The sequence below is a fragment of the Glycine max genome, chromosome 8 (genome assembly GCF_000004515.6).
Source record: "Glycine max cultivar Williams 82 chromosome 8, Glycine_max_v4.0, whole genome shotgun sequence".
Lineage (NCBI taxonomy): Eukaryota > Viridiplantae > Streptophyta > Magnoliopsida > Fabales > Fabaceae > Glycine > Glycine max.
This window is the reverse complement of record NC_038244.2, coordinates 34141824-34162844: the sequence shown is the minus strand read 5'-3', so window position 1 is coordinate 34162844 and position 21021 is coordinate 34141824. Positions and strand designations below refer to the sequence as shown.

The window sequence follows — 21021 nt, the reverse complement described above, 5'->3', positions numbered from 1 at the left end:
GTACATAGTCACTTACAAGTTTAACTCTAATAGAATTTGAGGTGAGTAACATTCCAGGCTCTTGGAATCGCCTTGTTGGATAAGTTGGATAAGTGCTCTGGTCTGTAGGTTCTATTTTCGAGTTACTCGATAATTTTGAAATTGACAACAACTAATGTAAAAGGCTTAATTTGGGTAAACCTTGACGAGCTTCATGATGTCCTTTTACATTGGCATCTAAACAACAGATTGAAAAAATACAATATTTTACATCAGTTATGTTGATAATCGATGTTAAAAATATCAAATTTCGTCAAATAATAATTAACGAATATGACAAAAAAAATATAATTATTTCATTTTAATTAATTAAAAGATCAAATTAAATCTTAAAATATAATTAAGAAATCAAATGTAAAAATTAAACCTTTTAAAAAAACATTAGAAGCATTCGACGACAAAGTCAAATGATAATGAATTATGGTGCGAACCAACTGCCTAGTTAATGTTGATTTAGACTTGACATAATGTTCAAGGCAGTCCAGGTACGATGCTATATATCTATATATAGTACATTTGTGATCGAGCATTCCGATTCATGTCCATTTAATTTTTCATGTGAAGTATATCCCTAGGGAAAAATAATTTCTTCACATTTACAATGAAGCAATCCACTCTATTCCTGTTCCTATTCCTATTCCCCCTCGTTCATGCTCTTTCTTACGAAGCTGCTTATATTAGAGATGGCCTCAAATCCTATTCCCAGCTTGATCTCCCTCACTCCGTTTTTGGTTCTGAAAGTGTAGCCTTCGATTGCCATGGGAAAGGACCATATGTTGGAGTGTCTGATGGTAGAATTCTCAAGTGGCAAGAGACAAAGAGAGAGTGGATTGACTTTGCAGTTACCTCGCCACACAGGTAAAAACTTGTCATTGTTTGCTTTCAAGTTGCACTTGCATGAAAATATGTTAATATTGTTCATATAATATATTTGGAAGCACCGATTAAGGTTGATAGGCTGAATTTAAATTTGAATCATTTAGATAATATTTAAGTTTGATCTTTAAAGGAAATAATTTTTTATCAAATTTTATTTACCTTTTAATTGAAATTCAAATTAGTTAAAAAAAATTTCCTTTAATGAACCGAAAGGTTTAAGACCAAAAATATATTTGGAAGCACAAATTTAATCAAGAAAAAAAAAGTGTGCCACAATATTATCCTTACACCCCTTGCTACCAGTCCCCGCCTTTACAAAAGTCAAACTCCTTGTTATTTGAAAATGTTGTTTTAGTGTATGGTTAGAATGAAGTCTGCAAACTTTCATGTGTAAATGTACTTTTGAAATAATCAAAACATGTCATTAAAATGTTTATTCTTTAAATTGAGTTTGAATCCCCCCAAATGAAAAATCAAATATAGCTAGTTGTCTTGAGATAATACTTTTTGAATTAATCATTTGTTTATCTACTATTCTTGGGGACTAGCACAGCCACTTTTTTTTCTTTCTTAATTTGGAACTCACCTAAACCTTTTCAAGAGAGAATTACAAATAGAATATATATCGAAGTGTCAAGTCGTTCATATCATTATCTACTGTGTTTATATTTAATAATTAGTTTATAACACAAAATCATCGCGACATATGATGCACATATCTATGCTAATTAATGGTACAACACGAGAGCCCGACACAATTAATAAAATTAGACATTTATCATTAGTCGAAAACGCCCTAAAGAAATAGTTGAACAGAATATCGGTCCGGCTCACTTGTGCAGATGATTAAGAAAATTGATAGGGTAGATAATCAGTCAAAAATGGGACAGAATGAGTGTGAAAAACCTGTTTTAATTGGTCATTTAAATAAATATTTTTTTATTTTAAAATGTTTTTAAATAAACAAAAGTTATTTTTTATTTTTTATAATAAAAAAATATTATATATAAATAGAGATACTCTCACCCATATACAAAGAGATAACAATCATCAGTTTAATAACAAAAGTTTTTTTAACTATTTTTTTTTAGTTTTTCATCTTGCAAAATGTGTAACACCTTTATATACATTTAAAATATCATCTATCTAACATAAATCTTTCATAATTTTATGTTAATTTATATTACATAATATTAAAAATCTATATTTTATTATTACCAGTTTTATTTATCTCAACTTTTTTTTATAAGCGGCCAAAGATATGTTATTGCTAAACTCAGCACAAGGAATGCTGTAGATAGTACAAAATCTTATGACACATTACCCAAAGTCCAACAATGATAGAGGAAAAAGAAGACGTGGCATTAAATCCACCACCACACCACATAACATAACCACCCAAACCAAAATCACAGAATCCAAACCATAAAACATACAACCAAACTAAAAGGAATCCTACTGTTCTTACTCTATTAATGTATTGCAAAAACTAGAGAGAACAATGCAATATTTTCCTAGACTCAACCTGCAACGATTTCAAACTACTATAGACTAATCCTGCAAGCACAAAAGAAATAAGAGATCCCTTTCATTTTGTTTATCAACCATAAACAGGTCTAAATTTAGTCATTTCCGTAAAATACTCAAAGTTAGGTTCATTGCGCGTCTTTAAAAATAATGTTATTTCTATGTAGTCATGAAGACCAAATAGAAGCAAACCAAACAAACAACATCCAGGTTATTAATTAATTTGATCCCAATTTAATATCATGATTAAATTAACAAACCATAAATAAGTGTAAAGAAAATTGGAACATGATGTTTTGTAAATAAAAAAGAATATATTCATATATGGCACAACAATTAAAAGAAAGTTCTAATTTTAGGCATGAATTGCAGACACAAAATAGTTACAAAATAGACAGAAATGTAATTTTGGAAAGATACATATTGGCTGCATATGTATAATAGTTGCACATGATATGTAGCCATCTTGTGGAGTAGTTTTTTGTGTGGTTTGGTCGGGTTACCCACATCCTGTGGTATAATTTTGTTTTCGTTTCTTATTAATAAAAAAACTATTTAGTCTTTCCAAAAAAACCACAAACACGAAAAATAGTTGGAGTATTTTTTTCTTTAACTCTCCAGTTCATTCATCACTTAGTTGAGTTGGAGTACTTATCATACTTTTATAGTACTATTTAAGTCAAGTTAGCAAAAAATTTGAAAAAAAAAATATAGTATTCTAGGTAAGAAGTAATTGATAGTTTATGAATAATTCTGGGAGTAATATTTAATGCATATAAGCATGCATGCAGCAGCTATTCCTCTGAAAATAAATATTTTGAGATGACCGTACTCCATTATTTTCTAATGCACTTGAAATTAATAGCAATTCCTCTTCTTTATGAAGGGGCAAGTTGATGAACCAAGCCAGGCTGTGTATGTGACGTTCATACATTGGACCTTTTTCTTTCGACTTTTCTTTTATTTTATTTTTAATTATATTGGTACAAAATATTTATTGGTTGGTTAATGATTAATTTTTATTGAAAAATCATGATTGATTATTTTTAGTGAGATTTTTTCTTTTCAATCATATTTTTTCATTCACAAAATTTAAATTCAAAATTTTATTTAAAGAGTATTAAGTTCAATATCAGGCGCACCAATAATTTGTTTGGTTATTTTTCTTTTTATCTGTTAATAGTTATCCATCATTTTCAGTATTAGACAATTATACAGATGCTCATTTATTAGGGTTGGACATACGGATTTCAGCCTCAGGGTTGGCCCGCGAGACCTATAAAGTTGCAGCCTTGTCTAAACAAAACTGGCCCATTTAATCATGGGTCTGTTAGAAGTTGACACTCTTAACCCCACTCATAAATGAATTGAGTCTATAAATTCGTGAGTCAATCCGTTTTTCTTTTTTTTTTAAGATTAAGATCAGATCATAAGATATGCTATGAATAACAAAATCATCTAACACCCACCCTCTTAAACCCGTACTAGTTTCTGCCAACAGATCCAGCTAATTACAACCCCACATGCATGATGCTGCCAAATTACACGATCAACCATGTAGATATAATCTATTATTATTATTAATATTATTATTATTATTATTATTATTTTCAATCCAGCAGACAATGGCATATATTGTAATGAGATGCTAGTTTCGTTTTTATTATATATTTCTTTTATTTGTTAGTAACCAGGTTATTTGGTATAAAATATTTATCAATTTTATTGATAATTAATTTTATAAAAAATATGATTAATCATATTTAATGAAATCTCATGTTGTAATCATATTTTTTTCTTTTTAATTATAAAATTCAAACTTAAAATCTTGTTTAAGGAATGTTAAATATGACTCCACTCAAACTAATGTGTTTGTTGGTATTTTTTTTTTAGTATAACTCAATGCATAAACATGACACCATTATTTGGCATTAGTTTTTCTTTTAATTTCTTTTGTATTTCTCCGTTGACATCCATTTAAAAATAGATTTATTTTTTATATTAAATGACTCAATATTTTATTACAGATGTTAAGGGTGCAAAAAAGATGGAAAAAGTGTCATAAACTCGATAATATTACATAAATTCTCTGATCATTCATAAATCTAGTGAAACTAGTCAAAGGTCTCAGTTACTCTAAACCATATTTGATATGAAATATTTAATATTATAAATATCTATTTTTTATATTTATTGAGAATAGTTATTAAATATTTTTTTTTCATTTTAATACAATAAATAATTTATTTTAATTTAATATTTTTAATTTTTTTGTGAATAACTAGGTTATACGTCCCATCATTTGAGTCCAAGAAACTCAATAATATTTTTTTAAAAAAAATATCTTTATAATTCTATCAAGTTTTTACTTTCCGATGGTTTAAAGTCTTTAAATAAGGTTATTATATTTTTTTAACTTTATAATTAAGTTCCCAGAAATTAAAATTGCTAAAGTTTTTAAGACAAAATATAATTGAATTAAATTGAAAATACAAATTATGATATCTTCGATCATCATTATGCTTCATTATACGCTGGAGTTATCATTAGAATTTTTTTAACAAAATCATTAGACTTTTCTAATAATTGGTTTCGAGTTCTTTAAATTTAAGTTAAGCCAGATTTTGCATTTGGCCCCCCAAAAAATGGTAGTGAATTTTTTGTATCCGAGTCAAGCATACAATAATTATATACATCTCTACGAAGCCTCAATGATACTACTAACAAATGAATGCATTCTTCTCTTAAAAAAAATGCATTCTTATTCTTTTTTTCTCACAAAAAAATGGATGGAACCTGGAGGATGGAGATTATACGATCACAACTAGATTGGTACCCCTTGAATCTCCATCCAAACACAGGACATCCTGAATCCATTAAACCAGTAAAAGGAAAAAAAAAAAAATCAAACAAGGAATTAAGGAAAGACCAAACAAAACCCATGCACCAAACAAGGTTAGACTAGAACTACTTAAACCTGTAGTTAGGCAAAAATGTCCTATCATTTACAAAATGTCCAAAGTTGTTGCCATGATCTTAGCAAAAAAATAAAAAAAACAAAGTCGTTTTGGCAGCCTACATAAGAGGAGAACCCTCCCCTAGGAAATCAACTCTATGATTCCTAAAAATAGGGGGATGTCATGTAACTCCACCCTACATCGGTGTTGCATTCTTATTCACTTCGCCTCGCCAATTAGGCAATTACTCAATATAAAAAGTTTTGTTTATAAAAAATACTAATTCATGAAAATAAAAGATACATCTTTCCCTTTCATTTTTTCTTATTTTATTTCTCAAGAATCAAGTATGCATGCTCACTATTTATTTTGAAAGGTTAAATTACAGTTTTGTTCTCGTTTCATTTTTTATATACAATTTTAATTTTTTAATTTATTCTTTTTATAATTTTAGTTTTTCAGTTTTAAAAAGTCTACAATTATTCGGTCTAATTCTTAATATTGCATATATTTTATTTCTTATTTCGGTCTAATTGAATCCTAGATCTTAAGACATCGTAAAAAATCATTTCATTAATTAAAATAAAATATATATACAATAGAAAGACTAAAATTAGATGTAAAAAATTAATGGAGAAATAAAATTAAAATTTAAGCCAGTTAGAAAATCATATATTAGTTCATATTCATTGATCAACTTATGCCAACTCTACATTACTAAGCGTATCCCCCAAGAAAGTCTAACAAGAATGGATCATCACGCCCAAATCCTTATTGGGTTGAGACTTGAGAGGTCACCTAAGACCAATACGAGTATTATGTTTGTCACCTATTCACACACCATGTATGTAATGTATGCAGAGATTGCAGAATATTTCACAATTGGAGGCTTTTCCTCCTTAATTATCCCTTGGTGTAAAAATTAGTAAATTTGTTCTTTTATGATTATGAAGGAACAAGAAATTATGCGACGGGTTACAAAATGACAAGATGGAATCAATGTGTGGAAGACCCTTAGGCCTCAAATTCAACACTGTAACTTGTGAACTGTACATTGCCGATGCATACTTTGGGCTTCTGGTGGTAGGACCAAGTGGTGGTGTGGCAAAGCAATTAGCCACTTCTGCTGAAGGGGTCCCATTTAGGTTCACAAATGCCTTGGACATCGACACCAAAACTGGTGAAGTATATTTCACAGATAGCAGCATCTTGTTCCAAAGAAGGTATACTCTAAATTCTTGTTATGACATGCATTTCCACATAATGTTATTTTACTCTTTATTTAGCATTCCTCTGATGTGCACATTTATTTCAACGCTAGATAATTGATTATTCCGAATCTAAAATCGATTTTTGATAATTTTTCACATGTTATGTTGGGTTTTATATTGAAGAAGAGTTTAAATTAATTCTAAGTCCAAAATTGATTAAGCAAAAGAAAATTTGGATAACTTTTGGATTATATCAAAAATTTTATCTTGAGTTTTACTCTAACTTGCTTTTGTACTAAAAATATTGAAGCATAAATTATATTAGTTCAAAACAATTTTCACTAAATCAATTTTACTAAATTAATTTTATTTAAAATTAATTTTACCAACTTTGATTCAACCGAACGGTATAATTGGTGTTAACAAAGAAAGAAAATTGTGTTAAATTTTGCTATCAATCACTTCACAAGTGAGGTTGAGTAATGATCACTAGTATTAGTGCATTACCCTAAATATAATTATATAATTTATGCTTAAATATATATTTTTTCTTACAATTTAATATTTTTTGTCATTCTTGTCCCTATAAATATTTTTTTTTAATTCTTATAAAATATGTTTACTTTTTTTCGTCCTTCAAATGTTTTAGATAATATTTTGAATACTAAAAAAAATGTTTTGAACAATAAAAAAATATTATTTAAAACACTTAAAAATGACAAACAAAATAAATACATTTTACATTAAAATAAAGAAAAAAATATTTTACAAAAACAAAAATAAAAAGAAAATATTAAATTATAACAATCAAAAACATATTTAAACCTATAATTTGTTGTTTGTACTAAATTAGGAAATGACTCTCGATGCTCTTTGGCAACTCATTCTCTTTTCTCTTCGATGAAGGGTATACATATCAATAATTCTGAGCGGGGATAGAACTGGAAGGTTACTAAAATACGTTCCAAGTACCCAAAGTGTACATGTTTTGGTCAAAGGTTTAGCGTTCCCTAACGGTGTGGCACTTAGCAAGGACAATTCCTTCATTCTAGTAGCAGAATCAACCACTTTTAAAATTCTCAAGATTCAACTTAGAGACTCCAAGACCAACAACAACAACAATATAGAGCCTTTTGCTCAGGTTCCACGCTCCCCAGATAACATAAAGAGGAACAACAAAGGAGAATTTTGGGTGGCACAGAACAGTGGCAGGGGATTGATTCAGAAATTGGGAAATGAAATTGAAACCACACTTCCTTGGAATGCAGATCCTGTGGCAATTAAATTTGATGAAAAGGGGAGGGCCATTGTGGTATTAGATGGAGAATATGGAAGACAATTGGACTCTGTTAGTGAAGTGGAAGAACATGAAGGAAGTTTGTGGATAGGCTCTGCTGTGCAACCATTCATTGGTCTTATAAAAGCTTAGGCCTTTATTTACGTGTTTGTGGAAAAATTATTAAGTGGTCCTCAATCACTACCTTATTCATGGTGTTAGCAGATTTTTATATGACACATAATTAAGTATGTGTCACGTAAAAATTAGTTAAGACTATAGATAAGTAATGATTTAAAATTACCTAATAATTTTTCGTGTTTGTGTGTTTTATTTTCAGGTCAAATTTTAAAATCCAAATTCCAAAATAAAATGTATTTTGGATAAAATAAGGTTGGGTTAGTTTTCTTTATCTGATGTTAAAAGACTTTTCTTCTGATTTTAAGAATAATAAAAAATGGTATTCTCATTCTTAATTTTAGTTTTCTACTATTCTCTCACTTTATCTTCTGATATATCAAGACATGTCCTTTAAGAGAATCACCATTACCGTGTTCTCCTTCTCTAATTGTGGGTTGAGAGGTGTTGTGGTGATTGGCGAGCCGCTAACAGTAACATTGTTAGGAAAGAAAATATAAAATATCTACAGACAACATTTAACTAGAAACTATCATTATAGAGCTAAAAGGAGATAGATTAAACATTCATATTTTTCATTCATAATGATTCAGAGTAACATCGCCCTTTTAAACACAAACTAAAACCTAACAAAAAGTGAACTACAAAAGAATGTCCAACATAGATTGGATCAATTTAGGGAAAATAACAAATAATGTAGTAAAGAAAAGGAAACTAATATTAGTCCCCACACAATTTGATTTTGACCCCTACCTTACTGAAAACTCCATTTTGCCCCCTATTTAAAAAATTCCACCCCTCCATCTTCCCTCTCCCCTCCCCCCCCCCCCCCCCCTTCTTGGCACCCTCTTCCCACTTCTCTCTTCCCCAATCCTTCTTTTTTCAAAATTTTCTCCTTTGCTTCCCTCCTCCTTCACTTTCCAACCCATGTCCAATCCATCTCTCTCCTTCCCCAACTCCTTTGAGGTACCTTTTTTACACTAATTCGTGTTCAATGGAATCGTGATTCTATTGTAGACATATCTACAATGAAATCTCAATTTTATTTATATTTTTTTTTGGAAAAAATAGGTAATGATATCATGATTTTGTTGTGTATTTTGACATAGCTGAATCGTGATATTATTACCTTTTTTGTATATAAAATCACAATCGAATTATGATTCTTTGTGTTGTAAAAAAAATTCACAACAAAATTACGATTCAGAATCACGATTTCGTTGTGTTAAGGGGGTGCAAAAAAACAAACAACAACAAAATCATGATTTCATTGTGATGTTTAGGTTGACAAAAAAACATACAACAGAATCGTAATTTTGTTGTACATTATACAACAGAATTACAATTCCATTGTGATAAGGGGGTTCAAAAATGGTGGTACAACAGAAACATGATTATGTGGGAAGAACAATTTGAAAATAAAAAAGGGGCTAGCTCCTTGGTAGGGACCAATAACAAATGGAATGAGACCAATAGCAACTCGTTAAGAAAAATAACAATTGAGGTCCAATTGGAGAAACTTGGGTCAGCCAAGTATCAAGAACTAATTCTCTCTCACTAGCTTCCTCACAAAAAGTCTGTGTATGGACAAAATACCATCAAGGGGGGTGTATTGAGATTAGGATTTTAAAAAAATATTTTAGTATACAAAATTCTTGAGGGTTTTAAAGATTATGTAGGAATAATAATTATGAATTATCAGATTTTTTTATAAGACTTTTATGATAGTTTGAATTTTAATAGATTTACATTATAAGAATTTAAAGGATTTGAAAAGACTTTATAGATTTATAAATTTTAAAAGGATTATGTGATTTTTTTTAAAGACACATTCAAAATTACAAGAGTTAGTGAAAAAATAATAAGAAATGATGATGTTTGGATAAAAAAAAATAATATAATTTTTTAATTTTTAATAGTTATATTGATTCTAGTTTTATGCTCTCCTATACTAACATTTCTTGCAATAACATCTTCTCATTCTCACTTTTGAATTTGAATAATAGATTTAAAATTATACGTTGGTTTTCTGATTTTTTTAATTACTACAATTATTTAATAATAAATCTAATGACATGTTTAAATGAGGTGCAATAATAAGCATGTACTAGAAGGGAGTGGTGAGGGTGAAAAATTGGCAAAAAGGTTACTAAGTTATATGGATGACAAAATTAAGGATAACTATCATGAAAATATTGCGTCGATCAAGTGATGAGCATAGTCATTAAAAAAACATAGTTAATCTTAGTACATAAGACATACATTCATTTAATTTGGAAAACAAAGGAAAAAATGCATAAAGTTGCTGTATATTTGACATTTTTTTATTTCAAAAGAATATAGGGAATATATATACCACACATATCTTGAATATGGGAAATATATATACCACACACATCTTGAAGAATATAAAAGAGAGAAAAATGTATGTGTGATGATAAAAAAAAAGTCTAGTAACCAATAGAAAAAAAAATCTAACAAAATCTCAAGGATTTTGGTGAGATTGTTTGATAGATATTTTATATTAAAAAATCTAATGAAATCTATCGAAACCCTTCTTAAAAAAAATAATCCATTGGAATTTGTATATTTTTAATACCAAAAGACTTTTTATAAGTTATAAAAAATCTTAATTGAATATCATCGAATTTTGTTATCTTCCTTAAAAATTCTTAAAAGTTTTAATTAAATATCACGAGACTTATTTATAATATTTAAAAATTCTAAATGAATACCATAAGACTTTTTTACAACAAAAAAAGAGTCTTTTAAAATCCTTTAAAATCCTAATCCAATACATTCCCCTAAATCTTAAATATTAAGCTAACCTTTGCTTCGAATATAACCAAATTGTTAATAAAATTATCTTGTTATCCCCGTAAATATTGTTTAGTAGATTGTGTAAGTTGAAACAATGAAACCCATAGCTCTATTTTTAGATACTTCAGTTGCACATGTGAGCAAGCATGAACAAGAGCCATGTGTACTAAATGTGAGAGCAACATGCAATGCATAGTTGAAACAGTCAACTAAAGAGTGAACCTAAGCTTACTACAAGATGCAAGACCAGCGTGCAACAACCTATATGCACATTAGAAATAGCATATTAGCACGGTATGCAGTGATTTTAGCATAGAGAACCAAAGTCTTGGACCCTGGTAAATGTGATTGTGCCTTTAATATGAGAAATTGCATTTCGTTTGTAACTAGTTTTGTACACATTCAATATAGTTTAAGATTGGTTTAATGACATCAATTTTGAATTAACCATATATCTAATCTAATAAGTTAACCAAAAATCAACAAGAGTTGGTCCAATAGGTAAGAAACTCATTCTAATATGATGTGGTTTGATTCTAGTTATCCATATGAAAATCTTATTGATGAATAGTCTATAAATATCTTTGTAAGTATTTTTTGAACCTTGAGATATGTTCTAGTCCCCGTGAGTTTCCAAAATCCAATTCACCTAAACTTTTAATTCAGAAAAAAAAAAATAACCAAACTAACTTTAAATGGGTCTAATCACCCAAATCAGTCCAGTTTTAATAATAAAGAGAAATATTTTTAATTACAAGTGATTTAGTAAAATGGTTTAAATGACACTATGATTTAATCCAATTTTGATTTAGTAAATGCTTTTAACTTATATTGTCATGATTAAAAAAAGAATTTAATTAAAGTGGACTGAGATAGTAAAATTAAACTCTTGAAAAATTCCAAATTTCTCCAAGAGGATTGTGCACCCAAACATACTACCACTTTAAGTTCATCCTCTCAGACCTATATAACCATTTATATATTAAACTAGTATGCAATCCGTGCATACGCACGGGTCGCTTGATTAAGGCAAAATTCCAAAGTTTGATATTCATCTCATAAAAGATAATATGACCAGAATTACCCAAACTGTAATGCAAATTAATTTAGCATCGATATGAAGCATCGAAAAAAGGCTAACTACTTATATACTATCATCTACAACTAATTAACTTGTCCAACATGATAAGAACTCATGAAATAATGTTAATTTCATAGTAGTTTCACTTTCTAGACAACAATGCAATTACAAAAGGGTTCTTTTATAGCTATCATGCAGCTACTCTAGGACGCAAATTCTGGTGATGCCAATGTAACACTGAGTGAATTCTTGCTCTCCTAGAAAGATCAGTCGAGTAACTAATGGAATGAATGAAACAGAAAGTGTTAAAAATGCAAACAACAGAAGCGTATGTCAGCACTGAATAATGGATCGGTATAGACACAATAGAAAGAAACCCACAGTAATCTATCTTATAAGTTTTGGAACAAAAACATTACTTATCTATGTTTCATGATTTAATCATGAGGTTCAAACATAATAAAGAAAACAAATGTTTAAAACTAAAAGGGATTAAAAAGAAAAAAGAAAGTGTAGTCAAATTGAGAATTGAAATTTTAAATAAGTCAAATAGTTTTTTTTTATAAACACATGGCATCATGTCAATTATAATACAAATTACTCCATATTTACATTTTTCAGGTCAGATAATAATAAGTTGATTGTTAATTTACAGTTAAACAACTTAAATTTAAAGGAGAACGCAAAAGAATAGGACTCACCACCATCCCTTTGGCATTTTTCTCATTGTCATTCAAACTAAGAAATTATAGAAGAATTAAGACTACATAATAATAATAATAATAATAATAATAATGCATGAAAATTTTTTAAAAAATTAAATTCAAGTGAAAAATGAGAGGAACACTAATGTCTTAAAATCCCGTGTTGTCCTGACCTATGCATGGTGGAGAGAAGGGATCACAAAAGAGATAATGTCATATATGTCTATCATTTATAACATATAAAAGAAAGAAAATATGATAAAAATGACATAAAATGAAAGAAAAAATAATTATCTTTTAGTGATATTGCATCTCCCGTTGCACATTCACTCAACAAAACAACAATTTATTTTCTGATTAGAAAACAAACTAAGAAACTATAGAAGAATAAATACTTAATAATAATAATAATAATAAGAAGAAGAAGAAGAAGATATAGGAAATAATGTTTGGCTTTGTTTCATTATTATTATTATTATTATTATCATTATTATTATTATTATTATCATCATCATCATCATCATGTAGGCTCTGTTCTAGTGTAATTTTTTAGTCTGAAAGCAAATAAAAAAGGATTAGAGAAGAAAATAAATTATAAGTCTAATATCTCAACTTTATGATTAATTTTTTTCCTTGAGACACACAACAATCAGAAGTTATGAACTAAGCAGGAATAGCCACAAAAACCATGAAGAATTAACAAAATCTTACCTTCAAGTAGATGTCTATAGCTCTGTACAGACCATCATGATTTGGTCTAGCAAAATCAGGAATGGACTGTGATTAGAAGTTGAAATACAGAGTGCAATGAATAGAATTTTATCAGGTAATGGTAGCTATAGAGCTTCAGATATTTCTCTCCATTTAACACTTTCTTCAACAAAGAATCAGGAACCCGAGAAATGTAAGAGCCATATCTCTTATCTGTCTTAGTAATATTGTCATACCTTCAAAACAAAAGTAAAATAAAACAAAAATAGGATCACATCTATCAAATTATTGCACCAGATTTCACAAACAACCTCAAAACAGTCAAAATTAGAAGGTGAAAAGAAAAAGAAAGGATGAAGCACAATACTGAGAATTGAGAACATCATTAACTATTAACAAATATACTTGGGCTTTAATATCCTTGTCCAACGCCAAAGACCCCCCTTCCTCTTTGTTCACATATTCTAGATCTATCCCCTTAATTATCCAAAGGTTCTCCACTATTTGTCTACAGAGAGGTTGGTCCCTTCATTGCCACTAAATGCATACCTTCCTATTTCCTTTGTTTTGATGACCCTCTCATGAACATCAGTAGTAAACATGAAACAATGGAATTGCACAAAAAAAAAAATCATTTTTTTTGTTTTATTTTTTAGAAGAATAAAGAGGAAGAAATTGCACCAAAAAAAGTCACATGTCAAAAGAGAAATAAAACAAATGACAACTTTTAAGATTAAACTTATAGTATATTTATTGATATTGATTTATATTTTATCTTTTATATATATATATATATATATATATATTACTCAATACTTACAAAAATTACTTTGCTTAATTTCTTGGATCACCCAGTACTCAGTTTTTTTCCCTAACAAAGGAAATCAATTTTTTTTCACGTTGTCCCTCATCCAACAATGCATACTTCCAACTGTTCTCCTCAATGAAGTTCTTGTCTGTGTGACCTTCGATAATTTCCTTCCTCAAGTTGGTAACCCTGTCAATCACAGTCTGTACACATTTTTCTTACTAAATGTAGTATACCATCAATCACTATGTGATCATATTTTCAAAAATAAATAGTGTCTCTGTCAATTTTCCTTCCCTTCGAGCTATGAATGTGAGTATAAACTTACCATCCAAACATGAAGTCAAGGCCCCTACGTGCAGCATCTTGATCAGATTTCTCTTTAGAAACCGGCGCATACCAGTCAGAATTCAAGATAATCCCTATTAAACCCTTTTGAGATGCTGCATACACACTTTTAAATATTTTGTCAATTTAATTACTAACAGCAGAAAATAGGAGAAAGTGATAAGATATTCTTAAAATAATGGATTATCATGTTCACTAAATTGGCGTTAAAAAAACTCAATTTTAAAAATTTAATTATGTACATCATCCTTTTCAATTTTTAACAACCATACTTTAATCTTATCTTCTTTTAAATTCTATTTTTATTTAAAAAAAAAAGAGATACTATATATATCATATATGAATTTTAAAACCAAATTCATTTGTCTTGCAGGAACAGAAGGCTTTTCCCGCTATGTCACACTCACACCTCAACAGCTTGTCTTCTAACTGCTCCAGCTCCATGGAATTGGAGATTGGAGCTACTCATACAGATCAGACACTTGGTACATATGCTATATAATAATATTTACCTTTCATTTGTATATTACTATATTCTTATTTAGGCTTCATTTGTTGTTTCTTAGAATGCTAATGACTGACACCATTAGTTCTACTTGTTTGTGAATTGTGATTTTAGAATGCTAATGACTGACACCATTAGTTTTACTTGTTTGTGAATTGTGATCTTAATTTGCTTATGCCTACACCAGAGCCTTGGTTTCCGTCTGATACATCTACTGGGTACCTTCAAGATGCCATTGCAGGCAGGGGCATTTGGTGCAAGGAGCAAAATTTACTATCCTGCTCTAAGGATCAAAAGGTTATATTAATTTGCTTAATTGTGTTATTCTTAGCAAAAGTTGTAATTGTCAAATTCTTATGGCTCAAAATTCATTATTTGGATAATCAGGTAGATGAATTTCCAATGTTTTCCACGACAACAGCCCATCCCCTTCATGGTATGTATGCTTTGGTATCTTTTTCAATCTATGTTCAGCAATTCCATTGTCAATTGATCATCAATCATCAATGTGTTCTTTTGTTTTTTGATTTTTGTTAACTGTTTGATGCAAATTCTGTGGCCAAGTGTATGAAGTTTGGTGATGGAGTATGGAGTTTTGTCAAGTCATAGTAATTGGAAAAAAAAAACATAGAGCATTATGTTAATATATAACTGATGCATCTCCTCACCACCTTTGTAGATTGTGGCTTTACACACCAAAAAAGGTTCGTCACTTCAAACCTATCATCATCACCACAAGGTGACACACATGAAGCTGCAATTCCACATGAGACAGTTAACTCTTTCTTACAAAATTGTTCTTCAGAGAATATCTCCAAGCTCAGAATTCATTTATCCAAAAGTGATATATCTATAATTCATTCAGTGTGAAAGTAATTTTCCCACAACAATCAAGTACTGTCAATGTAAAACCAAAAGAATAGACCACCACAACCGGAGCATACCTTCATCATCACCAAATAAACTGCGTTTGAGGTTCTCCTCAGCAGTTCACCCAACTTTACCACTTCCAACAAACTCCTCCTCATCAGACAGCCCAGAGGGCTCCTCCTCGGTATCCCTCCTGCCTTTTTTCAGCCGCTTAAACTTTTTGCTCTCCTTATGAATTATAAAAATTATTGTCAATAAATTTGTATATATAGCATGGTATTTATCCACTGAAAGCCAACATTAATAAAAAAAAAATTTGAAACACATACAAAAAATTCAAAACCTTCCGACGATGAATATTGATATTATTGTCCTCCAGCAATTCATAATCATCTTCATCAAGGACATACTCCTCCCTAAAATAGTGAGATTAATTTGTCAAATATGAATGTTAACATCATTGATGTTTACAATTTCAACCAAGTATAGACAAAAGCAAATAATAAAAAAGTCAATCCAATGTCGATCTCCCTCCAAAGGGACACAGAATGAACCAAGGGGTACCAGAGAAAAAAGGAAGGGCAGAAGCTAGCCATGCGCATTGTTGAACTTTTAAAAAAAAAATAAAAGACAGATTTATATGTAAGTATATTCAAACAACATGTGAATAGTTTTAAGGAAAAAACCTATCAGCTACTTGATGCAAGTGATTATCAAATAAATACACATACACACATACAAATATATCTAAATTAATAAAAAAATATTTTTATATTACCAATCATTGTGCTTTTTTTCTCTAAACATATAAGTTCATCAACTTCAACCACAAACAGAGGTAAAAAATACATTAGTGATAAAAACTGACTTTTTCTTCCTTTTCTTTTTCTTCGGTGGCTCATCATCAGATTTTGCTCTATCTTCTTCTTCATCCTCCTCTTCGTCCTCATCCACTATAAACCCGTCATTTTCATATTCATATTCATCATGCCCTTCTGAAGTGAGGAGGAAAAGAAAAAGAGGATCAGCAACAATAATATGGCATAAAGCCCATGAAGGGATAATCCTATGGACATTATTATTGGCTACAGAAAATAATAAACCATCTTATAACACCGGCCAGGTGCAAACCTGCCATTTGCATAGCCATTATTGCTCACACTCCTCGGTTCATTCAAAGTAATCCAATGTTTCACCCTATTGCCAAATTCCTTGAAGCAAAGTTTAGCATAGTCCCTAAAATCATCTCTGCATGTTCATATGAATTATATATGTTTATCATATCATTAGATTTACTAAAAATTTCTCTCAACATTCTTACAATGGAAGGAAATTGATTTCACTTACACAATGTGAGGACTTAAAAAACCACCATACTCATCCTCTAAGACTTGGGGAACGTCCCAATGGAAAAGGATCACATACGGTTGCAGACCTGCATGATTTATGGTGATTATATATGATTAACAACCATATGGATAAGATATTAATCCAATGTAAAGAGTTATAGAAATAAATATTAATGAATTATGACCATTAGCCATGAGCTCATTGATGAGGTTGTTGTAGTAGTTTACTCCATGGTTTACACCTGCACTAAGTTTTTCTTAGTTGCTATGGAACACAAACTAAGAAAAAAAAATTATTTGGGTGGAATTTCAACAAAACTTGACTTACTCGGTAGTACCCTCAGAAGCTGGATCTTTAAACATATTTTTCAAACTACACTACCTCAAATAAGTCTCTAATACAATATTATAAATCTAAAACTGAAAATTGCTTGACAAACATCTGACCTATATATGGGTAGTGGAGATGGAGATTTCCCTATGATAAAGAAACTATCTGGTTGTGGTACTCTATTTTGAATTATACATATGCAGACTATATATATATATATATATATATATATATATGCCCATTGTTCACGCTCAAATTTTAAATTTTAGAACACTAACGTGTCTACAACATCAACACCTCACTGTCAACAGGTGAAAATTAGCTCAATTGAAACACTACCTTCGGTCACAGTCGAAGGAATTTCACCCACAAAAATCTTCTTCATTCGGAAGTCTTTTGAGTTCCAGCCAGCAGCTTAATCTCCACCTACAAACAAAATCATTCAATGCATCAGCTTTCATTTCCCTTTCGTTCTGTTCCCTCCTTTAAGTCTTTAATAATCAATACTCAAAAAGATTCAAAATTCAAACGCGTGTCAATTATCACATGCTTGCCATTGATAATGTGAGTGTCCTCAATCACTATATCTACCAAAGTTCTTGATGAATTGGGCTACACAAAATTATTAAAAAAAGATAGTTAATTACATGAATGTTCATTGGTAAAGCCGGAAAGAAAACAAACCAACACAATACAAATAGAAAACATTCACCAATCGTTGTTTCTCTCGCTAAACCCCCTATGAATATCTTTCTACAATCAATGGGTCTAGGGTAATTAGATAGAACCAAATCTAAGAAATTTCGAGAATACAATCAAGAAAAATTAATAACAACGTGGAGTTAATTAACACAAACTCAACGAAGAAAAACAAAAGGAACACAAAAGCAAGATAAACTAAGTTTCAAACAATTTCTTTGTTAATTTTTTGCTTTTTCTTTTTCTGGGGTGCATTTTCTAAGCAAAACGTGAAGAAGCAAAAAAAAAACACAAAAGGAATAGAAAGAAGAGTGAAAGGAAACAACACGAACTGGTGAGAGTGTTCCAAGTGGTTCTGTGAGATCCTCGTGTAGAGACCAAAGCGAGCAGCAAATGAAGAAGAAAAAGAGAGAATGCATTGCGAAAACTGGGTGGCTTCAGCATTCCGGAAAAATTTCAGTTTTCGAAAAAAAGAGAAAGAGATAAACGGAGGAAAGAGAAAGATTTAGGATTTGAGACAGATTATCAAGCAAAATTAAACGGAAGTTGAAATTCGTCAGTTTGAGAATGATACGTGGAGTTGACAGCAAAAAAAAAAAAGTTCAAAGCAAGACACATGACAACGAGGTGGCATAAAATCAAGCAAAGCTGGAGGGGCATAAAATGCCCAAAAAGCCAAGAAATTAGACACATGTCAACAGCTGAAGCATGAGCACAATAGCCTTTTTTCTATACATCTATTTTATAAGACTTAGTATAGATATATTTTACATCATAACATGGTCAAATTTTAATGATTTAAAAACAGTCTCACATTCTTGCTTTCTTGTAGGTACCTCATGCACAAGCATTGGCTACGAAGTTGATTTTTTTTTCATTTTCTTTTCAACATCACATATTTATAAATTTTAAATTTGAATATATTTTTGTCTCATAATTTAATATTTTTTAATTTTTGTCCCTATAAAAAAATTATTATAATTTTTATAAAATATTTTTTTTATCCTTAAAATGTTTTAGATAATATTTTAAATAATAAAAAAATATTTTGAACAGAACTTAAAGAAAAAAACTTGCATTAACATATTTTATAAAAATTAAAATGAAAAAAAAACTTACAAGAATAAAAATAAAAAAATAAATTATAGGAAAGAAATATATTTATGTCTAAAATTTATAATAGAAAAATAAAAAGCAAAAGCATCTTTGGGACGGGAAAGGAGAGTACGGAGGAGATCGTTTAGTGGGGTCCACATGAGGGGAATCTGCAGACCAGTTAACAGAAGGAGACCCATTTTGGTCATTTGGCACACTCACACCATTCCATTCCATCTTTGGCACACACTCGGAAAAGCCTTCACAATCTCTCAAACCTCAAAACCACCAACCAAGAGAATTCCACGTCCCACAACACAACAGGACCACTCTTATTTATTTTCTGTGTCATTCTCAAGTTTTGGATTAAGAATTCGAAGGGTGTGCTGCTCCTATTATTATTGGTTTGTTTTTTCTTCTCAATAATATATCATTGCTTTTAAAATAGTTTTGTTGACTCATTATTTCCTTTTCTTTGCAGACAAAAAGATCAATGAGTGTGTGGTGTGGTCCAAAAATGTACGAAGAAAGTAGTTGCTATGATGATCCCAATGCAATGGTTTCACAATCAGAGGGAGTTATGTCTGCCACACAGACCCACAACCACAACCACAACAACAACACCGCCTTTGCCTACTCTTATTCCAGTGGAGAAGATGCTGCAAATGCAAATGCTAACGCTGCAATAGCAATGGAAATCATTGCAGAACACCCTCAACAAAATCAATACAATTATAGCAACACCCCACTTGAGAATCATCACCAACTTCCTTATCCCACACCAACAGTACCAGATCTCCTTAACCTTCTCCACTTCCCAAACCCTATTCCAGGAGATAATAGCACAAACGTCTCCTCTGTCTCCTATGACCCTTACTTGCATCTCAACCTGCAGCAGCAACAACAACAACCTACCCTCAGAGACTTGCTTCCACACATGCCGGCTCTAAGTAATGATTTCCCCTTCGCTGGCCACGCCGTCGAAGGAGAAGGCATTCAAGGCTTTGGAAATGGAGTGGTGGACTTCACTCAAGATGTTGGGAAAAAGAGAGGTGGAAAAAGGACCAAGCAGTTCACTAGCACCATCACTGAGAAACAAAGGAGAGTGGATTTGAGCAGTAAATTTGATGCTTTGAAAGAACTCATCCCAAACCCCTCCAAGGTAATAATAATTAGATTTAAATATGTTTTTTTATTCGGATACGAATTCTGTTTGGTTTTGGGTGTTAATTAATTAGTGTTGGAAGAAAATATTCATTATGTGTGCCTTCAAATTCTCTGACAAAAAATAGTCATCAATGAAAAAAATATATATTTTATTTCTAATAAATATTTGATTTTTATGTTTGTTGCATGATAATTTTTTACTGTTGAATTTTTAATAAAATAATAATTTTATTTTTTATTTTTGATATTTTTTTAAGTCACAAATAAATTAATAAATTTTGTATTTATTAAGAATTAAAAATATTAAAGTTTAAAAATAAAATTATCATTTTATTAAAAACTCAATGTAAAATAAGAATTTATTAAAGAACAAACACAGAAATAAAATATTTATTAGAAATAAAAATATATTTAAGTTTAATAATTATATAACATTTTCATCCTATTTAAACAAACACACAACAAAACAAGTGGTTGGTATGATAATGTTCTTTTTGTTTTGGAAA

The 21021-nt window shown here is 30.1% G+C and overlaps 2 protein-coding genes and 1 long non-coding RNA gene across 10 annotated transcripts in view; 2 read left to right on the top strand and 1 right to left on the bottom strand.

Annotated features, from left to right (window-relative positions):
- The first annotated feature begins 489 nt into the window (after positions 1-489).
- LOC100781971 (protein STRICTOSIDINE SYNTHASE-LIKE 10) lies at positions 490-8365 on the top strand. The gene is made up of 3 exons (XM_003531907.5): positions 490-897; positions 6356-6625; positions 7520-8365. Exons 1-3 carry the CDS (start codon positions 641-643, stop codon positions 8040-8042), a joined length of 1050 nt encoding a protein of 349 aa, XP_003531955.1. The 5' UTR covers positions 490-640; the 3' UTR covers positions 8043-8365.
- Positions 8366-12043: 3678 nt separating this feature from the next.
- On the bottom strand, positions 12044-18834 carry LOC102664098 (uncharacterized). Of its 8 annotated transcripts, none has more exons than XR_005892661.1 (8): positions 18582-18834; positions 18101-18166; positions 17894-17980; positions 17222-17309; positions 17006-17122; positions 16743-16869; positions 16204-16290; positions 12044-16102 (listed from the first exon to the last, which is right to left on the bottom strand). It is a non-coding gene; the product is annotated as an uncharacterized lncRNA (long non-coding RNA). The 8 variants fall into 8 exon arrangements; XR_005892660.1 differs by having other exon boundaries at positions 18586-18834; XR_005892662.1 differs by lacking the exon at positions 18101-18166 and having other exon boundaries at positions 12044-12206; positions 13344-16102; positions 18586-18834.
- Positions 18835-19865: 1031 nt separating this feature from the next.
- The window catches only part of LOC102663981 (transcription factor bHLH91), a 5460-nt gene continuing 4304 nt past the window's right edge, over positions 19866-21021 (top strand). The window contains exon 1 of the mRNA XM_041017768.1: positions 19866-20534. Within this exon, the coding sequence (XP_040873702.1) occupies positions 19866-20534 (669 nt within the window). The remainder of the gene's footprint in view (positions 20535-21021) is intronic.

What these genes read in the sequence shown, in the direction of transcription:
- LOC100781971 (XM_003531907.5), top strand. Translation starts at nt 641, where the DNA reads ATGAAGCAATCCACTCTATTCCTGTTCCTATTCCTATTCCCCCTCGTT. An exon ending in GCAGTTACCTCGCCACACAG is followed by an intron (nt 898 to 6,355) that starts GTAAAAACTTGT and finishes ATGATTATGAAG; the next exon opens with GAACAAGAAATTATGCGACG. An exon ending in AGCATCTTGTTCCAAAGAAG is followed by an intron (nt 6,626 to 7,519) that starts GTATACTCTAAA and finishes TCTTCGATGAAG; the next exon opens with GGTATACATATCAATAATTC.